The sequence below is a fragment of the Bombyx mori genome, chromosome 25 (genome assembly GCF_030269925.1).
Source record: "Bombyx mori chromosome 25, ASM3026992v2".
NCBI lineage: Eukaryota > Metazoa > Arthropoda > Insecta > Lepidoptera > Bombycidae > Bombyx > Bombyx mori.
Window position 1 is genome coordinate 1,818,093 of NC_085131.1, and position 24,111 is coordinate 1,842,203.

General features: G+C 35.0%; 2 protein-coding genes across 4 annotated transcripts; one reads left to right on the forward strand and one right to left on the reverse strand.

The window, feature by feature from the left end:
- Positions 1-1,850: 1,850 nt before the first annotated feature.
- Positions 1,851-23,348, forward strand: LOC101737334 (phosphatidylglycerophosphatase and protein-tyrosine phosphatase 1). 3 transcript variants are annotated; one of them, XM_021353604.3, is made up of 6 exons: positions 1,851-2,010; positions 2,094-2,240; positions 2,774-2,854; positions 3,875-3,978; positions 13,993-14,125; positions 17,262-17,416. In XM_021353604.3, the coding sequence occupies exons 1-6, from the start codon at positions 2,008-2,010 to the stop codon at positions 17,361-17,363; spliced, it is 570 nt and encodes a 189-aa protein (XP_021209279.1). In that variant the 5' UTR covers positions 1,851-2,007; the 3' UTR covers positions 17,364-17,416. The 3 variants fall into 3 exon arrangements, with proteins under 3 accessions (XP_021209279.1, XP_004923402.1, XP_021209280.1); XM_004923345.5 differs by lacking the exon at positions 17,262-17,416 and adding an exon at positions 15,102-16,366; XM_021353605.3 differs by lacking the exons at positions 13,993-14,125; positions 17,262-17,416 and adding an exon at positions 21,988-23,348.
- On the reverse strand, positions 17,413-24,096 carry LOC101737567 (succinate dehydrogenase [ubiquinone] cytochrome b small subunit, mitochondrial). The gene is made up of 4 exons (XM_004923347.4): positions 23,816-24,096; positions 21,559-21,695; positions 20,215-20,399; positions 17,413-18,926 (listed from the first exon to the last, which is right to left on the reverse strand). Exons 1-4 carry the CDS (start codon positions 23,844-23,846, stop codon positions 18,728-18,730), a joined length of 552 nt encoding a protein of 183 aa, XP_004923404.1. The 5' UTR covers positions 23,847-24,096; the 3' UTR covers positions 17,413-18,727.
- Between the last annotated feature and the right edge of the window lie 15 nt (positions 24,097-24,111).

Genomic DNA, 24,111 nt, shown 5'->3' on the forward strand with positions numbered 1-24,111 from the left:
TCCGCCTCTTACCGATCTTTATTCCCAAAGAAGAAGATAACCGAGAGATTTAAGCCAAGATAAACTTATTCAGCTACAGAACAGTAGTCATCAGTAGTCATCAGTAGTAGGAGATGTATGGAAATGGTAGTGCAAGGTAGAGGGGGAAGAGGTCGACCGAAGAAGACGGATGGAGTGTGTGAATGACGATATGAGAGAGAAAGGAGTGAATGTTGAGATGACGGCTGATAGAAGAGAATAGAAGAGAAAAATTAGTTGTGCCGAGCCCACCTAGTGGGATAAGGTAGAGAAAAATAAGAAGAAGAACAGTAGTCATCTAATCAATCAGCAAATGTCGTTAACGCGATTTAGCATTTATTTTATTATGTGGTAGCTCGAACGAATATACGATGGTAGTCTTTTTGAGATACTAGCACCTCATTATCTTCTTTTCTGAATCTTGGTGCTACGGCATGCAGTTACCTCACGTTAGCACCGTACTTCTTTCTTTCTGGCTGTTCCCTCAATGCTCAGGATCGTGACTTTATGTCAATCTTCTCCACTCGGTCCGGTCCTGCGCCATATGTACCGCTCCCTGTATCTGGCCTCCAGTCACCTCCTTGAGTTGGTCCACCCATCTAGCTGGCACTCTTTCTTTAGCGCGCTTCCCCTCCATTTTTCCGAGAATGATGAGTTTCTCCAGGCTGTGCAATGGGGATCGCATTGTGTGCCCAAAGAAACTCCGGATCCTTTCCTGGCTCGTAGTTACTTCTGATATAAAGGACTGCAAGCCACTTTTGTATAGGTAATTGAAACTTCTGTGTGTTATCAAAGGGCTTAGATAAGCCTTTGAAGCAATCTACGCTTGGAGAGTACGTTGCATAGTACTCATTGTTACGAATCAAACGATGCGACTTTAGCGAAATTCTGAAATCCTGCAGGCACCGATTTTTGTAATAAAATACATAGTTGAATGCGGCCCACGAATACGTACTTGGATATTTTCCACGGTTGACTTCTAAGATGAACAAATAACGTCGTATAATAAAAATTTATAAAATCGCGTAATAATATAAGTAAATTGATCAGATATTATTTTAATTGTGTGCTCGTCCGAGTAGGTAACATTATAAAATTGCTGGTCAGAAGCAGTCAGGCGTTCCGAATTATGGAGTAGGGTAGTCGTTATGCAAAACAATAAGATTTCGACCTTAATTATCATGGTCGGTGACAGAGTTTAAAGCATTCTCACATAAATGTATTGGTTTCCAGTAGCCATTTAACATCAAATGAGCTATGCGCTCGTCATAGAAGTCATAGAAGGTGATTACTTGAAGCCGCCATGACACACGATTCTATTGTCTAATGACCGACCCGCTATAAACGGAACACAACTTGCCGGTGACAGAAATAGACCAGAATCAATAATATTTATTTCTGATTCATAGCCATCTGCTCAAATAACATTAAGAAACGCCTTGATAATTTATTGGAGCAAATTTTCGGAAATATATATAGAAGTTACAAAATTATTGCTATTTAACCGAAATTAGCGTTACAGTACCTATGGTTTTAATTAATTAAAATTGATTTAGACCTCCTAAATTGAATTTAATTCTAATAGTATGCTTTATTGTAAGAGAATATTATATATCAGTTGAGATTAAATAATATAAAGTGTTTTGATTCCATCTAAACGTGTAATATATATATTTTTTTTTTTATAGGCCTTTTTATGTCCTTCCAAGCCCAACTCTGCCAGTGCCAAGAAGTTAGATGATCAGTGACAATAAAAAATAAATATAATAATACAACGGCTCTTTTTTCAGGTTTTAATATTAACTTTATCGGTATTGTATTTTTTAGGCACTCAGCGGTGAATAGGTATGATTTATGTATATCTGTCAAATTTATCAAGTGTGAATGCTAATGTCAATGTCACGTTTGAAAAGGCCCTAAAATTAAAACGATTCTGCTATACTCAAAGAAAATTAATTCAATCCCCACCACGAAAACAAAACTTTCACCATGGTACGTTCATCCTATAATCACTGCTCATTGCTGCGGTGCGTGACGCGGCTGCTTACATATTAATAAAACGGTAAATCCGGCAGAGTACGGCAATGTTCGCGAGAGTTACATTCTACCCGACCCTTTTGTACAATGTCTTCATGGAGAAGGTGACCAGTAGACGCTGGTATGACAGAATCGATGACACGGTTATCCTAGGAGCCCTGCCCTTTCAAGGAATGACAAAACAGGTACAAATATTTGGGTAACCTTAATGCCACCAAAAAAAAACTACTTATTTATTCAGTGATTATAAATAAAATCTGAATGTTTTAAGCTTGCTATTTACACAAGCTAACCCGGTAGAGTATGTATTTAATATTCTTGTTGACCCAGTTGATAATGGAAAAGAATTCACTTTAATTTTACATGTGTAAACAATATATTTTAATACCACTATTAAATACTTTATTACATCCTGTATTTATTAATAATTCTTAGAATTTAAACAAAAGATCCTGACATAGAATTGTTCTGTCTAAAAGTTTTTATTTGATTCCATTCATAAACTCACTTTATTAGTACAAAATAGATGGGTACCATGTTTCAAGGGACTGGCAATAGCCTAAAGACTCAGATAACCAGATGAACTCTACAAAAATCATAGAATTTTAAAGTCCATAAAGTTATTATATTGTTAGTAGATCACTAAGTCCCTAGTTAATTGTCAATTTAGTGGATATTAATATATTTTTACACATAATATTTTTGGTTTTTATTACAGTTAAAAGAAGAGGAGAATGTAAAGGGAGTTGTCTCAATGAATGAGACATATGAGCTACAATTGTTCTCTAATGATGCAGAGGTAACATTATTAGTTGTAAGATATATTTTAAACCCAAATGGGTACGTACCACCACTCCGCTGATTCTACTTAATTTATAAATCATTTATAAACTGGTAGCATAAACCTATTTGTGTGTGGTTTAATGAGGGTATCAAAGTATAGACCTGTAAGGCTTAGATCAATTATTTAATTCAGTCTTATCTTTAAAATAGTTGCAAGTTGCATAGCTATACGAAATATGGTGCAATTAAAGTTTTAAAATTTAAAATCACTATATCAAAATGAAAATAAATATAATAATAATAATAGCTACCCAGCTACCCAGCACAGGAAATAGTCCAGAATAACAAGGAATGCCATCTCTTGGTATCGGAGGCAAAGACCCAGCTTAGGTCATTGCTCTGAGGAAGTAGTAGTGTTTTGTAGTAGTAGTGTTGTGTAATATATGAAATTGAGAATCAAAATTGTAAAGTTGCATAGTAAATATATATAATATATACATGACACAAATTTAACAAAATATTATTAAATCAGTAAATATAATAAAGAATACTTGAACAAGAAGAAACTTGAAAATATGTTTTTAATAGAGACTTTGCTATTTTTAGATGCACTCTATGTGACTTTCAGATGGTTCATGTTTCGATAACATCTCACGCTCCAGAACACAATGCAATTTGAATATGTAAATATCTAAAAACATCTATCTTGATCGTCCTATATCGGAAATGAAATTGTCTAAAACATTTTTATTCATGTGAAATTTTTAATATAGTGTCAGATGTTAGTCAAGCTTCTCTATGTTACTGGTAAAAATGCGCGTATTTGTTGGTACCGACTTATGTTTTTCAACCTTCCACCAGCTTAAAGCGGTCACCACACTTCGTAAGACTTTAAGACACTTTTCAAATGTACCCTAATAACTAACTGAAACAGATTTATGGTACCACAACACTACATACGATTGTAGATTTGTAGTGTCCTATTTCGAACTGTTGACACAATATTCTGAATTGCCGATACTTGACTCGATCACAGAGATGGCGAGAACACAAAGTGGAATTCCTACAGTTGGCCACAACAGATATTTTTGAGGCCCCCAATCAAGACAAATTATTCGAAGGAGTCGTGTTTATAAACAGGTAAGATTCTTAATGGTGTCTCTATAAAATCCATACTTTTCGGTCCTACGATTTCAACAGAACATAATATTATATGCAGGAATATTTTTAGAACAATAGAAGATTTTAGATAGATACATAATTTTGCGAGTTTGGTTTTATTACACGATGTTATTCCTTCACCGTGGAAGTCAATCGTGAACATTTGTTAAGTACGTATTTCATTAGAAAAATTTTTACCCGCCGGCCGGATTGGAACACCGGTGCATCGCTACATACGGATGCACCGGAAGTCTTATCCTTTAGGCCACGACGACTTTTAAAATCTGATGATACAATGAAATCCCGTTTTGTTGCTTACGAGACTTTATTCTATATTTGTAGAATAGTTTGTTTATTTAGAGATGTTTGATTTTTGTATTTTGATAAAATAATGAAGTTAAGAAGCAAGAAATTTGGTTAAAAGCAGGGATTTTTCCCTCGTAAATTTTTTATAAGAAACAGATTATGTTAAAATTACAGAGTAGTTAACTTAAATTTAATTACAGATTGATTAACTTAGTACAGTACGACCGACGTAACTTGGCGAGTCTGAATATAGCCGCAGGTCAACTTTCGCGCATGTACACTCGTAAAAAAAAGTGTTATTAGCATTCATTTTTTTAAATCAAAATACGATTTAAAATGTCCCTAATTATACAGGTACCAAGTACAAATGAGTCGTCTATTATCAAAGGTGGCAATCTGTGCATTTGGACAAAAAAAAAATATTGATATGTCAATACAGATTGATTTGAATATAATCGTCTCCTTCAAAGAATACGGTTCAAAACCTGCATTAAATAAAGGTTAATAGTTAACCTGTTATTTATCTAAGATGTCGTTCAGAAGAGTTTTGTGACTGCCAATGGAATACAAAGTCAATAATTCGTTTTTCTGATTTACCAATCATTGTCCAAAAGTCAGATTGCCGGCTTTGATAATAGTCGACTCAAATAAAATGAATATCAAAACACTATGAGACAGAAAGCTATAAAAATAACGTAATAAATTAAAGAGAGATAATAAAAGAATAATAAATTATGACAGAAATCTGTAAAAATAACGTAATTAAATTAATTCGAAAGTAAGCCCGAACACTGCCTTCAGTTGCGATCCGCTGTACTGTGCGTTGCGATACACCAGTTGCGTTAGCAACTCTAAATAAAACTGTCAACATCTTTTAAGCCTTCTTCTTTTTCTTTTAACAAATAATAATCAATAATTATGTTTGTCGGCTGACGATTTAAAACACTATTATGCTTCGATCAATAATAGTACTAGATTAAGGATCAGGAACAAAAATAAGACGCTCCAGTGGCCACGTTTGCAGACACGAAAACATCTTCATTTCTTAGAAAAAAGTTTAATAATGTTAACGACTTCAGTTTATTATAAACCTTAATACTTAAACATAAAGTTTAATTACCATTGCAAAATATATGTATTTAGGTCCTTTCGTCAGAAAAAGAATATTATGGAATAAATTTAAAATGTCACTTGAACATAAAAAGTCATCAGTACAAAAATATTTATTCTAAAATGATACTTAAAGCCTAATTTATAAGGTTAAAAATATTTGTTTAAAATTTCGTGCTTATTGTATTGTGGAACTAGATGTAGTTCTTGGTATTACATTTCAATGCTCAGAACACAGTAAGTATTGAAAGACATAGAGTTGCAGAATATACATATTTGTTTTAGGTTTGTTTTGTATGGTCGCAACTATTTTTGACCGATTCAAAAAAGTAGTAGATAATATTTTACATTGCCGCTATTACAACAAATAGGTGATAAAAAATAAAATTGAATAAAGTAAAAAAAATATGAAAGGAAACACGAAACATGTTTTCCACGTATTCTTTATACAGAAGTAATTAAAACAATAATGTAGGTTTAATTACCTTTAAACAGATTCAGTTTGTTATAAAGCTGTCTTTTAGAAGTCATTTTTATATGAGCCGTTTCTTTTTTACAAATATAATGTAATCTTATATCAATGAATTTTTCTATAATCAGTTTAATTTAGGCTTATTTTATGGCTGTGTTCGTTTCCCCCAGAAAACAAATCCTTTTCAGCATATACGCTTAAAATATTTACACATACATATAAAGCTTTTTTAATACTTTTTTGCATTGATTTGCCACCACCATTGAACAATTCTAGAATTTTTATAAGGGTTCAATATTTCTTCTCCTCTTTCTTTCGCGACAATATATATCCATTGTGCACAGCGACAAGGGGCTACTAGGAAATCTACAAACAAAAATAACATTATAAAATAACAAAACTACTCTATGCATTCCCTGTCCAAGAATAGGTGATGTTTGTTACAGTAGTTGGTGCCTTGTTGCAAACATTGGCCAAACAATTACAATATTCGTAAATTGTGTTTTATTTACAATATAATTGTGTTTATTATTTTATGAAAAACACTTAATAATATAAATTTACCAAAAAAAGATATTCCTTCCAAAACCTTGGTGTTACGGTGGTTTTTTACTGAGTTTTTGAATGCGCAGTGCAGCGTTTTAACGTCTTAGTGTTGGCTATGATTGGACCATACTGGTCTTATTTTTCGGGCCGTTTTTGAAGCGCTAATCGCGAATCTAAGTATTATTGATCGAAGCTATTATGCTTTGGTTTAACGAATAGTATAAATGCCAAGGGACACTCAATACTAAAACAAATTTAAACCCAACAATCTTAAAACTAAACAAAAAACTGAGCACTAAACAAAAACAGTATAATAATAACAAATCAATGAAAACCTTTGTAGCCGCCCGTACTCAAGACAGAGATAGCGACACGAACACGACACTAATGCTAGCGTGTGAGTGAGACACATTACCGCATACCGAGAATTACCGAATTTATACGATGTCAAGAAAAGGGATGTCCAATATGCGTGTTTGAGGATGTTGTTTAATCGATTTTTTTTCAAATTGATTAAAATTTATATAAAAATATATATTTATATTCCATTTTATAGGAGGTTTAAAATATTCACGAACAGTCCCTATTGTAGTAGTTGTTGATAAATAACTGATATTCAACTAAATCATGTCTTTCAACCAAGAAAATAAAGTGTTATTAGTTTTTTTTTTTATTAAAGATGAAGTCTCATTTACTGTTGTGTAAACAAGTTTGTTGAGTTAAATTTAAATTCCCAGAAACTAAACCGACTAAAAAGGGGAAGGTACTCACAAATGATTGCTTTCTATATTTTGTGGTCTTCTGTCCCCGGGGCACTGTTCTGGATGCTGGAGTTTTTAATACACGGACACACGCACAAGTTGAATCGCAAAGTTTGCGAAAAACAGTATTTTTGAATTAAAATACTTTTTAATTTGGCGCGCGCGCGGTTTAAAAGCGTCGACTGTAGTTCTTTTCTTCGCCCGCTAGGAGGCGCGTTACGTTTCTTCATTATGCCGATAGATGGCGTGGATTAGGAAAAGGGAATTTTAGTCGGTTTCCTAACATTTCCCCCCACCGAAATCAACAATGATTTCAAAATAGGTAAACACAAAATAACGTTATTATATCTAGAATGTTAACCTATATGAATGGGCTTTACAAATTATGTAATTTTGCTTGAAACATATAATCATAAAATAAAAAATAAAATAAAAAAACTAATACGATTAGCCTTTGAGCGAAATGGACTGTATATATAAATTTAAATGAAATAGATATGTAGTTGTAATATAAAATTAATGAAATGAATTAAATAGATTTATAATAAGTTATTCATCCTACTCTTTAGGGAGAGGACTCAGTTTTGTGACAGGGCGCTTTAGCTTCGAATTTTGCGTCCGAACCGTAACAACGCGAACCCTCCCATCAAGTCCGGGATGAACCTGTTCTACACGTCCTAAGCTCCATTGTTGACAAGGGGCATTATCATTGTGAATCAGTACCAGGTCATTTATAGATAGATTAGGAGCATCAACGTACCACTTTTGACGTTGCTGCAATGTATGCAAGTATTCTAGTTTCCAACGACGCCAAAAATGCAATGTGGCTTGTTTAATACATTGCCAACGCGTTAAATTATTAGTAGATACATCAGAGATATCATAACTTGGAGCCGAAACCAATTGACGACCAACTAAAAAATGTCCCGGTGTCAGGACATCGAATTCACTAGGATCGGTAGATAAACTGCACAGAGGGCGCGAGTTTAAAATCGCTTCTATGTTAGAAAATAAGGTAGATAATTCTTCGAATGATAAAGCGCGTGTACCTACTACGCGTTTTAAGTGGTATTTAGCCGATTTGATTCCAGCTTCGAAAATCCCACCAAAATGACTACCAGTTGGAGGATTATATTTCCACGTTACTTTTCTGATGGTGAACTGATCAGTCAAGTGATTTTGTTTTGAAGTATAAAATTGATATATTTCATTTAGGTGTCTGCCAGCGGCAACAAAATTTTTTCCATTGTCAGAATAGACCGTATGTGGCAGTCCGCGTCGAGCCGTAAACCGATCGAACGAAGCCAAGAAGCATTCAGTAGTCAACGCCGAGAGTACTTCAAGATGTACTGCACGAGTTGAGTAACAAATAAATAAGCATAAATAGGCTTTTGATATTTTCGCATTACGCCTATTTGATTCCTTTGTATAAAATGGACCTCCTATATCAACACCGACAGTATGTTGGAAGGGATAAATATCGGACTCTAAACGACACTTTGGTAATGAGGCCATTTTAGGTTGATTAATAGTGGGCCTATTCTTAAAGCACGTAACACACTTAGAAAGGCGCGATCGTATCACACACCTAGCGGCTATAATCCAATATTTTTGAGCTAATATGTTTTGAAGAGATCTAGGCCCGGTGTGTAAATATACCTTGTGATAGTAATCTATCAAAATATTTGTAAAATGCGATTTTTTGGGCAAAATCAAGGGATGACGTTGAGTAAATGGCAAATCTGCGTGGGAAAGCCTACCCCCCACCATGAGAAGACCACGGCTATCAATGAACGGGTCGAGTTTCCGTAGGCTTTGCGAGCATCGATTTTCCTTTTTTATTGATTTAATGTCATCCTCAAAATATTTTAATTGAACAATTTGAATAATTTTATCGTGTGATTTATTTATTTCAGAAATAAGTAAGGAACCCTTTACTCTATTAGCAACAGAAGCTTTACAATTATTTATAAATCTGTAACACCAGGCGAATATACGCAGTACCTTGTTAAAGTTTGAAAATTTAAGTATTATTGAATAAAAGTCCGTATTCACATTTGACGTTTCACTAAGTAAAGTGTTTTCTTTAAGAGGTTTGAGTTCCAATGGTTCACCTTTGAACTCTGTTATCGATCTGACAGGCCACGTATGCGGTGGCTCGTATAGCCATCGAGGGCCACGGAACCACTGATCTGCGATCAGCAGCAAATCGGCTGGCGTGGCGCCGCGAGAGCACACATCGGCGGGGTTGTCAGTGCCATTCACGTGAAACCATTGTACCTCTGTCGAGCTTTCATTAATTTTAGCGACACGATTGGCGACGAAAGTTTTTAGTTTGAACGCAGGTGTATTTATCCATGTTAATGCAACTGAACTGTCAGTAAAAGCTAGTACCTCACCAATTTCTACTTCCTTGGCCAAAATATCGATTACGTACCGTAAAGTTTTTGACAATAAGTGAGCAGCCATTAATTCAAGACGTGGAATTGATACTGTTTTTAAGGGCGCGACCTTAGATTTCGATAACAGTAAGCTAACGTTAACGTTACCTTGCACGTCTTGACTGCGAATATACACGACGGCGGCGAATCCAGCCGTTGACGCGTCGCAAAACCCTACCACTTGAGAGACCGTATGGTTTTGGACAAAGACATGCCGGTCGTGTTTTAGTTTCGATAACAACGGTATTTGAGATGAAAACATTGACCATTCATCGAGTAACAACTTTGGAAGAGTGTCGTCCCACCCTAATTGAGCGCACCATAGTTTTTGCATAAAATTCTTAGCAAGAAAAATACACGGGGCTACGTATCCCAAGGGATCATACAATTTAGCTATTTGTGAAAGTACTGAGCGTTTCGTAATATTATCTACCGTATGTGTAGTACGAAAAGAAAATGCGTCTTCTTTAGGCAACCAGTGTAGACCGAGAATTTTGATAGACATAGTTTTACCGTCGTCGAATTGCACTGGGGGCTCAACTTGATCACTAGGCAGTTCTTTAAGTAATTGATCGCTATTACTTGACCACTTGCGTAATTCGAATCCACCAAGCCTCAGTAATTCGACCAATTGCCGCTGAATCTTAAGAGCCTCTTCCAAGTTATCCACAGACCAAATTAAATCGTCCACAAAAAATCCTTCGCGCAGAGCACGAGAAGCCTCTGGGAAGCGGGCGCCTTCGTCCGCGGCTAGCTGCTGTAACGTGCGTATCGCTAGAAACGGGCTACTCGCTACACCATACGTCACGGTGCACAGCTCGTACACTTTAATGGGCTCAATGGGCGAGTCGCGCCACAAAATGTGTTGATATTTACGTTGGGACTCATCAATTAAAATACAACGGTACATTTTAGATATGTCACCGCATAAGGAAATCTTACGTAACCGAAAACGTATCAAAAGTTCCACGAGATCAGCCTGCAACTTCGGGCCCGTGTATAAAACAGAATTTAAAGATTTATTATTTGAGGTTTGACAAGACGCGTCGAAAACTACACGGAGACGAGTACTACTGCTGTCAGGCTTATGTACGCAGTGGTGGGGAATGACGTACCCTGATTCCACTTCTGATACCTCGCCGACACAAATCATATGACCGAGCGAAGCGTACTCATCCATAAATTTTTTATATTCCTTCCGTAGGTCAGGTAAACGCGACAGTTTACGTTCTAAATTTTGATATCTTTTTATCGCAATTTGCCTTGAGTTTCCCAGTTCAGAGTCAGGCTTAAACGGGTATTTAACAATGTATCGACCTGTACTATCACGCTTATAATCATTTACAAACATCTGTTCAGTGATGACGTCATCCGGGTTTTTGGGCAAATCAGCGACTAAGCTTTCTGTTTCCCAAAACGATTTAATTAAGTCATCGACTTTTGATTCGCTGCTTAACATGCACATTGATACATTTCTAGTGTTACTCGTATTATTGCAAGACAGCTGACCCGTAATTACGTAACCAAATACACTACTTAACGCCAACGGTAATCCTTGCCTCGACGGACTATACCTTCCACCGTCATAAATAAACGGAAATACGTCGCTGCCGAGCAACATGTCGATGCGACTCGAACGATAGAAAGTAGGGTCAGCCAACAACAAGTTTTTATATTCGAGTTTTAAATTCTCTGTAAAGTTAACCGAAGGCATATCACCAGAAATTTTTGAAACCACAACCGTTTTTAAATTGAATATCGGATTATCGGACGTGGTTGGTTTGATTTTGCATAAAACCATGCCGTGATCACGAACTACCGCTCCGCCTAAACCTATCAGTTGTGTGTTACACTTTTGGCGTGGGAGTCCTAGTCGTTGTGCACAATCATTCGTCAAAAAACTAGATTGGGATCCACTGTCAATTACTACTCGTACGGGTTGATATTTGCCTAAAACGTCCAATACGTGTATAATCGCAGTGCCCAACATGACTGTAGATCCAGTCGAACACGTCAACGAGACTCGATCTTCGTTATTATTAATAAAATTATCGTTGCAAGAATTATTAAAATCCGAAGTAATTACACTTGTTTTAGAATCAACATGCAACGTGTGGTGATGCCTGTTTTTACACACCGTACATGTTATCTTCGACGGGCACTCATTAGACGCGTGACCTTGACGGAGACAGTTCTCGCACAAATGCAACTCCTTTATTTTATTAATGCGCTGTACAGGTGTTAGTGCGATATACTCGAAACATTTATAAATTGAATGAAAGGGTTTATTGCAGTACAAACATCCCTTTTTTGCGTAATCAGCCTTATCAGCGCTCGTACTACTTGCTAAACAAGTTTTTAAATTTGTATTTTTAGTGGTAGGCTTACTAATGGATTTATTTTGAATCGAAGGAGTAAAAGTTTTACTAGTACTCGGCTTCGAGAAAGTACTTGTGTTCATTGACATTTCCAATATTCGGGTCTGGTTTGTGACAAAATCGATCAATGTTTTGATAACAGGTATTTCGTTTGTACCTATTTTTTGTTCGAATTCACGCCTTGAAACCTGGTCTATATTACGCAATCCGATATAACATAAAATAAATCCCGCTAAGTTACCAATTTCTAATAACTCAAGGGCTTGAACACACTCTTGAAACGTTTCCAAAAAGGAATTTAATCCGTTCACGGATTCGTTAGACAACGGCTTGAACGCAAACAACTTATCCATATAGCGCGTAGCTATGGCACGCTTATTTTCGTATCTGTCACATAAGCTAGTCCATACTATATTATAATTGTCGTTTGATATCGGCAGACTTTTAACAATTTGAAGCGCAGGGCCAGTTACGACTGACAATAGGTAATAGAATTTATCAATATTACCTAAACTTGTATTGGTATGAATTAAGCTGGAAAAAGTATCACGAAATGTGATCCAATTTTCTAATCTACCGTCGAAATGAACCAATTCGATTTTAGGCAAACGAGGCTGAGCGCCGCGCTCCGATGCGCCTTTGTTTTCCTGTTTCGATGACTTCGAATGCGAATCATGTTCTTGAAAAATACGTAAAATCTCAAAATAGAGGTCATCAAGGGCATGCACCTCTTGGTTACCGATGATATAATTAGGGTCATTTTTTAACTCCAAAACTGAAATCTCATCAACAATTTTTTCGAAAGATTCCCTAGTGGACTCGAGGTCACTGACCCGCACAGACAAATTACTAAATTCTGCTGTATTATTTTGCACAGCTTTAGCTAGATCGTAATATTGTTGAACACGTCTAAAACATCGTTCTTTACGACTTCTAAGTGTATTAATTTTTATTTGAAGGTCGGACAATGGAGCCATTTTGATTCGAAGAAAAATGTACTACCGCTTGACGCGTACCCAAATATACTAAAACTGAGTCCTAAAGTAATGATAGACGTAGAAATGGATATTAAGAGTATTTGACTACGTATATATGCGTATTATTGCAATAAATAGAACTATTGAATGAATATTCTGCAAATAATACCGATATGTAAGACGTGTGTAGGTACCTACAGGTTTGCAGGTTTATACGTGAAATATTGAGTATTTACCTATTTTGAAGTTGTATTCGGTAAATGTCCGGCTCGATAGGGCCAAATTATGTTGTGTAAACAAGTTTGTTGAGTTAAATTTAAATTCCCAGAAACTAAACCGACTAAAAAGGGGAAGGTACTCACAAATGATTGCTTTCTATATTTTGTGGTCTTCTGTCCCCGGGGCACTGTTCTGGATGCTGGAGTTTTTAATACACGGACACACGCACAAGTTGAATCGCAAAGTTTGCGAAAAACAGTATTTTTGAATTAAAATACTTTTTAATTTGGCGCGCGCGCGGTTTAAAAGCGTCGACTGTAGTTCTTTTCTTCGCCCGCTAGGAGGCGCGTTACGTTTCTTCATTATGCCGATAGATGGCGTGGATTAGGAAAAGGGAATTTTAGTCGGTTTCCTAACATTTACTAAAGACAACATTCAATATGTTTGTAAATCTATTTCATTCATTATCTCATATAAACAAAAATCAATAAATTCCAAACCGATAAAAATCGATTTCGATATTTGATTGAATAAAGGGACGATTGTGTTTACATAGAGTCAATCCCTAGCCTAGACCTCCGCCCCGCGCACGTAGCTCATACCACCATTTGGTTCCTAAAAACGTTTGTGCGCAGCCTTCTGCGCGAAGTTCGGACTCGCCAAGTTACGTCGGCCGTATTGTATAAATTATACACGACAGACAGACACGGCAAAGACGTTAACAGAATCACTTTTAGGCAAATCGTGATGTTTGTAAATATGGAACACTTCCGGCTCTTCCAGATTCCTGCCGTTAGACAACAAACTGTCGGGAGTCCCTGCCGACGTGGGGCAGATCAACACCGGCACCGTATACGTTCACTGCAAGGCGGGTAGGACGAGAAGCGCCACGCTCGTGGGCTGCTACCTTATGATGGTGAGTCCTTCTGACGGCATCTGCAAACTTCATAATCTTCGTTACACCACGTTTTGAGTTCGACAATACAAGTCTACCGGTTATACCAGTTCATGGACGACGGAATCCATATTCATCCACCTTGAACGGTCGAAGGATCAGTTGAACGGTCGGTTCTTTCTTTTGTCGACTATTTTTATATGTATATGAGAACGGTCGGTTCGTTCCTTGTTGTCTTTGTGTTTGTCTTTAAGGAAGTCAAAAAATGTACTGCGTGCCGCTGGTCACGTACGCCCTCGTTCCATTTCTTTTCGAATTCTTGTCAAGTCTCTGTCTTAGTCTTGTCTATGTCTAGTCATTGTAGGTCTTATGTCTTGTCAAAGAAGTTGCACGCCACGACACACCTATACCTACTCTTTTGTGAAGAAATAAGTCTTCTCTATTCGCATCAATTTAGAACACACGCATCCAATTGTGTTTGCATGTTATCCATCTATGGACATGGTAGTCTGCCTAGCGCCATGTCTCTGTTCCAGGGTTCTCGTAACTCAAGGATGCTCTGATACGCGTATCTTGCTGGATTGGCTGGTCTCCTTACTGTTGCATGCTATGTAACAAAAATATTATGCAAATTTTTCTCTCAGAGTTGCAATCTCCTTGCTGTAATTTGAAATTATTAGATCTCTTTATTTCCATAGTAAGTGGTCACGGCAGTAATGACAGGGGCGCAGCCAAGTCCCTGTCTAACCTTAGAATGCTTGAGTACGTATTAAAAAACTTGCCGTTGTCCTAACATTTCATACCAAATCTAGGGGTGCTACCTACGACCTGATTGTAGTCACTTCTACTGACACAGCGGTAGTAGACTACTGTTCACAGTAGTGTTTTAAGGGACAACCCGTTTACGGTAAAACCAAGACTTGTACCTCGGACCACCTTATCCAATAAAAAAACATATGTGCTTATGACATAACTGATAGCCGGTTTCCACTTCCAGAAAAACGGTTGGTCACCCCACGAAGCGGTAGAGTACATGAGATCGAGGCGTCCACACATACTTCTCCACACGAAGCAGTGGGAGGCCCTCGATATATTTCACAGACAACATGTGCGGACGTGACCTGCTCCTACCATAAACAATGTAGATAGCGCAATTTTTAACCATAGACAAATCAAGTAACCGAACAAGGTCCGATCGTGATAAAACTCATTGTTTTAGTCGTTGCTTGTAATAATACACAATAATAATTTATATCTAGCTCAATTTTAATTAATGTCAGGCGTTATCTCTTCTGCGTGACGTATTAAGTTAATAGGTTATTAAATTAAGAACCGGATATAAAAAAAATATTTTATGACAAACGATTAGTGCAACCATAAAGCCAACTAATTTACAGATACTCACAACAATTGACATACGAAACGCAGTGAACTGAATAGGGTTTGAATTGAAAATCCGAACTAAATTAAGTAAATACGCTTATATTCCAGTAAAAAAAATGTAAAGTCTTACAAATTCTATTTATACTCTGGCTCGATCACCGTAGATTTTTTTTCAGTTATGTCAGAATATGTTGATCCAATCGGAAGATAATTAATGGTAGATAAGTTGATTTTGGTTTTAAGCTTAGAACAGTATTAAAACTATCCAATCTCGTGTCTCAAAGTGGAGGAAGAATTCGCATAGGTAGGCAGCGACTTGGCTCTGCTCCTGGCATTGCTGAAGTCCAAGGGCGACGGTAACCACTCACCATCTGGTGGGCCGTATGCTAATCTGTCTACAAGGGCAATAAAAAAAAAGCATTTTAGTACAATGGTACATGGTAAACGGGATTTAAGGAAATCATCACAGCTCAAATCTAATAAAAAATATAATAATATTTGTGTTATTGTGTTTGTTCATTCACGATCCATACTGTAGGATGGTATGACTCACAGATCATAGAAACACAGATTATCTGTGGTATGACTTGGAACTTGCGTGTTTTTGCTGCCTTATTCATTGACAGATGGGGCCGTTGTAGTTTGAATATGCTTTTATGTGTCATACATGCGTCAGAGACAGGGGACGAGCGGATTTCACTAGTTTTAAATAAAATAACGCATTGTAATTTTTCAAAATACGTACCTACTTACACACGGCAATCAAACGAATTTTACTAATGTAATATTTAAATTGTTATTATTACTGTGAAACTGTTATTGAGACTTATAAATACTATATTTTATGCAAAATGAATATTACAAAGTTTATTTAAATAATTGTTTTTTGTCTTTTTTTTACCCAACTTTAACTCAGGTAACACCATTACTATTTATATCGCTACAGCAAATTGAACCTTATTGCGCCGCTATTGAATAATTTGCTGTTAACGAAGAAATTGCATGATTAAAGTTTCATAACGTAGTTAAAACAGCTTTATGGCGTTCTTTTAAAAAACCTGAATATGAAACTTTGCAATCACATTGCCCAGAGTACAGAAAAAAAGTACCTTCACCAACAAATACTATTCCTAAATAAAGTAAATTTATTTTTTGCAATATTCTCTACTGATGATTGGGGAGATATTATTTAATAAATGCAAACAAACCATGAAAGTCTATTAAATTTAATTTAAAAAAAAAACTGCCATGTCGTTTTTCTAGTCTATGACTTGCCGCTAAAATATTTATTCTTTTATTTCTTCATCATAACGTAAGGATGTATTTATAATACTGTTATATAATAATATTTTATAAACATTTATCAGTTTATTTAGAATATGTTTTTGCAATATTCTCTACTGATGATTGGGAAGATATTATTCAATAAATGTAAATAAACCATGAATATCTATTAAATTTAATTTAAAAAAAAAACTGCCATGTCGTTTTTCTAGTCTATGATTTTCCGCTAAAATATTTATTCTTTTATTACTTCATTATAACGTAAGGTTGTATTTATAATACTGTTATATAATAATATCTTATAAACATTTATCAGTTTATTCCAAGATTTATACTACACAAATTTATTGTTGGGTACTGTTATACGGTATTTCGTGGAAATTATTTAAAAAAAATCTTTTTGATCTTTAAACTAAACTTGGTTAAGTATATTCGAAATAGAAAATTGAAATTGTAATGTATTCTTTTTATCACATGTTTAATCTTTCAGATATGCAATAGGGGTACATCTTGTACCGAAGAATGGACTGACTGGCCAGCCAACGTTTTGGCATTGTCAGCATTTTCATACAACACTAGGAATGTAATGTAACATACTATACTTGGTTACCATATTTGGTTAAATAAAACAACAACAAAAAAACATTTAAACTTGTTTTATTACTAATAATAAATTACTCCACATTAAAATGTGTCCACAACACGGATCGGGAGGAAAATACATCAATGAATTTTTATGATTATCATTTCAATAAAACGTGCATTTATAGAATAATTTTATTAAGTACAATGTCAATTAAATCTCGAAACGTGTTCGAAGTCAAACAAAATGTACGGAATGGTCTCGCGGTCAAAATGTCGAATTAAAAAAAATCGTCAAACGGTCAAAATAGCACCTAAAAAATAAACAGTTAAAACTACTCGAGAAGTTGGGAGATCGTAAGTTTTAATCAAGTGGTAGTTTAAATTTTTTAAGTGTGGTAACATTTATTGCCTGGCAATATCTAAAATTAACTTTTAAATTAATAATTTCATTAAACAAAGGACGGGAATAAAAGAAAATAAAAAACTTTGCCTAACGTACAAGTTAGAACTGAACTATCAATAGATTTCATTCAGCAATTATTGCTTACTGTTCAATCACATCTACGCAGCGTTTTGAAATAAATTTAAATTCACTCACGTCGTAGAAACCGTAACTCGCAGCTATGCTGAATTTTTCATCTTTTTAAAATGAATTAAAAAAGGGGAAAAAAGTCCTTAAAAATTAACGTAACAACTGTATAATTTTATAGTGATTCTTGTCACTTAAAATAAGCTCATAATTTATTAAAAGGGACGTTACATTTTAAAATAACCGAGCTAATCAAATAAAATGATTTTATTTCTTTTTATTTCCTGATTATACATTGCCCTACATTGAGAGTGTGTTGCCAACAATAAAAGCATCCAAGTTTTATTGGTATTTTTAAATGTATGATTTTACTACATTTTCTTTATTTTGCTTTCGCATATGAACAGATGTTGTTTTTTTCAAATAAAAAAACGACTAAAATCATTATGTTTTCAAATTAAGAAATTACCAGATTTTCTAAAACAGAAGACGAACAAACTTTGCTAACGTCAACTTTAGTTTTATGTCACTAATAAAAACCAAAAAAATATTAAACTAAGGCAAACAATTATACGTGAAGCCGTTACCGAAATACGGATTGAAAACTTCAGTTTGCTGTTGTCGTCAACCTTCTCCCATTTTGACACTAAACAATGTCACACACAAAACAGAAATTTTCAGTTCAGATCTCAGCATCAGCTCTGTTACCGTTCGATCGCTAATGCAACAAGGACGGTTGCTGCGTCACCACCTTCCAATTAAAAACTCAATAAGCGGGTAATAATAGGCGATTTCGATTATTATTCTTTTACCATTCCGTAAAACGACAAAAAAAAAGGAACTTATGACTTCTGTGCGTCCGATTTGATGGCCCAGAACTGTCTGATGCCGTTGGCGATGCCGACATCGTGGCTGATGATGTAAAACAAGCCTCCCAGTGTGGCAATGGAGATGAGATACACCAGGCCTATGGCAATTTTGGGTAAAATAGGACCAAATATACTAGCGCGCACGTAGTCGACCGCGATCGCTTCCAGGCCCCTGGAAAATATACATTTAAATACATAAATAATCTACAAACGTACTAACTTCTACGAAATAGTATTATAATAACAATACTGACACTAAAACTGGGTAAATGAATTAATTAAAACTATTTCTACGCTTTAATTATTTACATTTTATTATTTCTACCTGCAGCGAAATCTAAATTTCAAGAAATATATTTTTACTAAATTAGACGGTAGTTAGAATAATATTGAAACGTCGAGAACAACGTCAGTCTGTGTACTGTAATGCGGGCATTTCCAAAGAGGTCGGTATTGACTTCTTACACTTTTTTTTTATTGCCCTTATACGCAGACGAGCATACGGCACAACTGATGGTAAGTGGTTATCGTCGCCCATGGACTTCAACAATGCTAGAAGCAGAGCCAAGCCGCTGCCTACCGTAAAAGGCTTAAGCTATCTTGACCAACCGCAAAGTCGCTGTCGTCTTGGCCTAAATAAGAAGCCCCGCGCAAGGACGGGTCTCAGATACGGGTTTCTTATCCAAAGCAACTTTGAGATCACTTCTACAAAGACAAAGTTTCACACGATCAAAGACCAACTGTCCCACCCTACAAACCAAAACCGACGACTGCTTTGCCGTAAAAATACCGGATCGTGTTATATAACCAGGCGGACTGACAATATGCCGTATCAGAACAAAACTCTCTGGCACTTGGCAGGTTTTTAGGAGTATATTGACATTAAAGAACGGGTTTTTAATTCAAGTCTTTTCCATTCACTACAATTCTGTGATAAAAACTGTATAACCTATTTCGCATTCTTGGATTTCATGTTCTTCCAGATCCGCCAGAACGCCCTGCTGACGCCTATGTCGTTAAAGTTCAGATAGAACAGCCCCCCCAGCATGGTGGCTGTTAGGAAGTACACTAATAGCATCATTATCTTCGGTATCACGTGACCGAAGAGTAGGACGCGGATGTACTCCACTACCATAGCTTCCATGCCCCTGAGGATAGGAAAACTGGGATGGGATGTGAAGGGATTAGGTTGCTAAATAAAGGAAGCTTTAGACCAAACATTTTTGTGTTTTTAAATTTTTGTTAAATAAAGGACAGTTAAATTTATAACTGGTTCATTTGAACAAAGAAAATACACTTTAGTTCCTTGTTTTTTACATATCGATGTATAAAGAGTACGTCGTAATATATACTAGTAATATAATACGTGTAATATATACTAAATTAGATTAATAGAATATACAATCTTATAAGCCTATACATATAAATATGTGGGTGTTTATAAAAAACAAAATACATACCAGAAACTGTGAGCGGTGATCAGTATCGCCAGGAGAGAGTCGAATAGTTTGTTCGGCATCATGAGGGCTAACGGAATCAATGGGACCAGTGCAGCAGAAACCACTCTCTCAATGACCCAGAGCCTGGAGTGGTCCTCGACCTTCTCCGCTGACCGGCGCACGCAAGACGTACGGAATGAACGAATCTGAAACATTTTTTTTTTTAAATAAGACTACTGCCAATTTCTGCTTCAATTACTCAGCCATCTCAAACTTTTTCGAATTGTTGAATTTACGTGCAGCGACGTCTGTTGATAACAAACTAAATAGAAACAATTGTAAATCATCTTTTATAGTATTAGGTAGCGCCCTCTGTGAATTGATATTTTAACTACACGTTTCATTTTTTCGTTTCATCGAGTTTTAAATCACACCCGACGATTCTAAAGAAGTTTCACTTCAAAAATAGCTAAAACAATAACCAAATATGTTTCAACAATCAAAATCATATATAGGTAGAAAGTGAACAAAGAGAAATTTAGAAATTTAAGTTACCAAAATAAGGGTGCGTGTACTTATGTACGCGCGTAAGAAGTTATACTTTATTTTTATTAATTTTTTTTCTTTTTTTTTAATATTAAATAATTAATAATACATATTTAACGTTAATAATTTAATAATATTTAGTATGAATTATATTAAGTAATATTTTTTTCATTTATATTACTAAATAATACATACGGATAGTTAACTTCAATTGTATTGAAGCACTTAGGAAGGTTGATGAGCAGTTTTTTCAGTTTCAAAATTTATAATATTAATCACTTCTGATTATAATTCAGACGCACATATAAAATTCGCACTTGTATAATGAAAACAAAATGAAAACACGTTTTTTAAATGTAGGAACTCAAAGCATGTGGATTTATATTATAAATATAAATACACAGTGAACAGAGGCGGCGTGCGTGCCAACATGCGCCACAGAGTGTACATGAAGTTCACCTGCGGCTATATCAGACTCGCCAAGTTACGTCGGTTGTATTGTAATGAGCGATTTAGTGGGCAACTTCATTTCTGTTAATTTTGTGTCACGTTGCGCGCGCATCGTAAAATTTCACTCTCATCAATTTTTCATAACGCGCCTAAAGAAGTATAATTTCAATAAAAGCAACACTATACGCACATATAATTTTGTACATCAACTTACACTATAAAACTATAATACTCATCGGACTAAATCACCTTATAAATACTTTAAAATAGCTTGCTACAAGTGACAAACAAAAGATGTCGGCATTAGATGGCAGCATTAACTATATTTAAGTGACCTTATTAAATCTCAAAAATGTTAGTTTTACTCACAGCATTCAATATGGGTGTCGTTTTAGTATCCTTCATTATATTTCTAACAGGCAATGAGCTGGAGATCATACGTTGTGTTATTGCTGGCTGGGTCGCTAGCCTCATAGCTTGTTGAGTGAACATTCGACTTTGGCATCCTGTAATAAATAGAAATTTTATTATCTTGGTTCAATTACATTGATTGAGTTATTTTTTATTGCCATGGATGGAATAGATAACTCGCAACTTAATGATAAGAAGACACCTTAAACATCTGAACGAAATCAGAGTATCTTAATTGATATAAGTTTGCCTCGTTATTATTCTATAATTCTTATAGGAATTTTGATTGAATTTTGTGACATTTAATGAGATTCGTGGCATAAATGTAAGCCCCTTATAACTTAGTGTAGTTCTTTTCATTCATTTGTGTTTTTTTTATGATTGAAGGTTTACTAGTGGCCTGGAGACCTTTCGAGTCTCACCAGGACAGGAATTCTTTTGTATCTGGGAGGTAGCAAAACAAGAAGCGTAAAGACGAGATAATCCCATGGGCAACAAGCAGTAGCCAAGTTGAATAGTGGTATTTAGTCCCACCGCCAACCCCCCACAACACACCCCAACAGCTAAAAAATGTACATGGCACTTCCCTGCATTCATAAAACACCCCCCTATCAAGATAACACAATTGGTACAACTAATGAGTGGAAATTATTAAGGACCACAATGTATGGTACTCGCACTTACATTATGTGCACTTAGGTTAAAGTTTCAATTGTTCCTTAATGACTAAAAAAATTAATGACACATTTAGTTGTTGCTTTAGTTTCTATTATAGCTTATTCATGCACTGTTTATTGTATTATTTATTTACATAGTTATGACTAATATAAAGAAATAGTTTCAAACAGCAAAAATAAATATAATAATTCTTAATATATCAAAATATTTAGTATTTTAGTAATATTAAAATTTTTTTTGGTAGCATCTCATATAAAAAATTCACACAATTCAAAATTAGCTACTCTCAACAATGGTGAAGTGAACAATTGAAGTGGGGTTACAGTCACCAGCTATCTTCTTTTTAATATTTTTTTTGCCTTTTAGTTATATAGCCCATTTGATGGTGAGTGGTTACGATCATTCATGAACCTGAGTGACCTGTGCCAAGGGCACATCACTGTATACTCCAAGCTAGAGCTAGCTTTAGAACATTCAACTAGTACAACTGATAATTATGATTATGTACTTGGCAAATGTTTTTTTTTTCCATTATATTTAATTTTACACATTTTGATCTCATATAGTGGCATATATTATGAGGCTAAGACTTGTTTAACAGTACTTTATTCTATGCTAGAGTCATACAAAGTACTGACTGCTGGTAGAGTAAATAAATATAAAGGTGATTATTTTTGATTGATCAGGTTTACAAAAGTGAAACACTCTTATCTATGATAATACTTCAAACTCATGAATCTTCCCTTCCTCAGGGTTTTGGTAGTATTTTGAAAATTTTTCTTTTAATTTAAAAACCTACTTAAAACATCTCAAAATTTGGATAACTGTTGGAGTTTGTATATTAAATGTAATGGCAGGCAACACTTGACACTTGATTAGATTTCGAATATTAGAAATATTTTAAAATGTTTAAAAAAACAGATCATTGTATTCTCGTAAGAAAATGTCAGAACTTCTCATCTAGACACGGCATGAAAAACATGTAATAGTTTTATATAAAATATAAAGATAATAATTGTATTATGGTGTAAAAGTGTTCAAGCTATCTGCAATATAATTATAATGAAGCAGTTGTGTTTTTAAATAAGCCCCTCATCACCTACAGAACCCAATCCCCTGAAATTTAACCGTCCAACAATAACAATAAATGAATAATATTACGCTTTTTAGCTTGTAGTTTAATATATTTTTACTATTCATTGAAAATAGTTTTTTTTTTTTTTATCTTCTGTTGTATATTAAATTATATCACAAACTTGAAGAAAATATAACTCCTTTTCAAATATTTTAAATTTAGTTAAAAATCACCAACACAACCTTAAAATGAAACGTAAAATGTAAACAATAACATTAAGATTAGATACGAAATACAAAACGTGTTTTTTTCTCTTGGGGCGATTAAAGAACTCCAACAGTAAACCGGTCTTATCATAGTATTTTAATGTTCATGTGGAAAATCTACAGGCGTCGAAAAAAAAACGATTCAGATTCCTATTATGTAATGATAATGTGAGCGCAATATTAATTAATCTGTTACCTGATGTACGAAGAAACATGGAGAACGCCATGGTTATTTATCGTGTGATATATTACTAAAACTTTTTTATAATAATAAAATATAAATATTACTTTAAAGTCCAACAGAACGAAATCACCAAACCCAACCAAAATTGGAATAAGTCAAAACGTCAGATTCAAAATAATTCAAAATGTCAAATGTTAATTGTCAATTGTTTACGGTTATAGGTAACATGAAGTTGTAGCACACAGGGATAAGTTACCGGTGTACTCGTTTTGAGCGATTTGCCTACGCTAATGTTCAAATTACGGAGG

Coding starts and splice junctions, on each gene's coding strand:
- LOC101737334 (XM_004923345.5), top strand. Junction 2,241..2,773: donor TTCAAGGAATGACAAAACAG/GTACAAATATTT, acceptor TTTTTATTACAG/TTAAAAGAAGAGGAGAATGT. Junction 2,855..3,874: donor TGTTCTCTAATGATGCAGAG/GTAACATTATTA, acceptor ACTCGATCACAG/AGATGGCGAGAACACAAAGT.
- LOC101737567 (XM_004923347.4), bottom strand. CDS start 23,846: ATGGCGTTCTCCATGTTTCTTCGTACATCAG. Junction 20,400..21,558: donor CGACACCCATATTGAATGCT/GTGAGTAAAACT, acceptor AAAATGTTTCAG/ATTCGTTCATTCCGTACGTC. Junction 18,927..20,214: donor ATCACCGCTCACAGTTTCTG/GTATGTATTTTG, acceptor TATATTTTCCAG/GGGCCTGGAAGCGATCGCGG.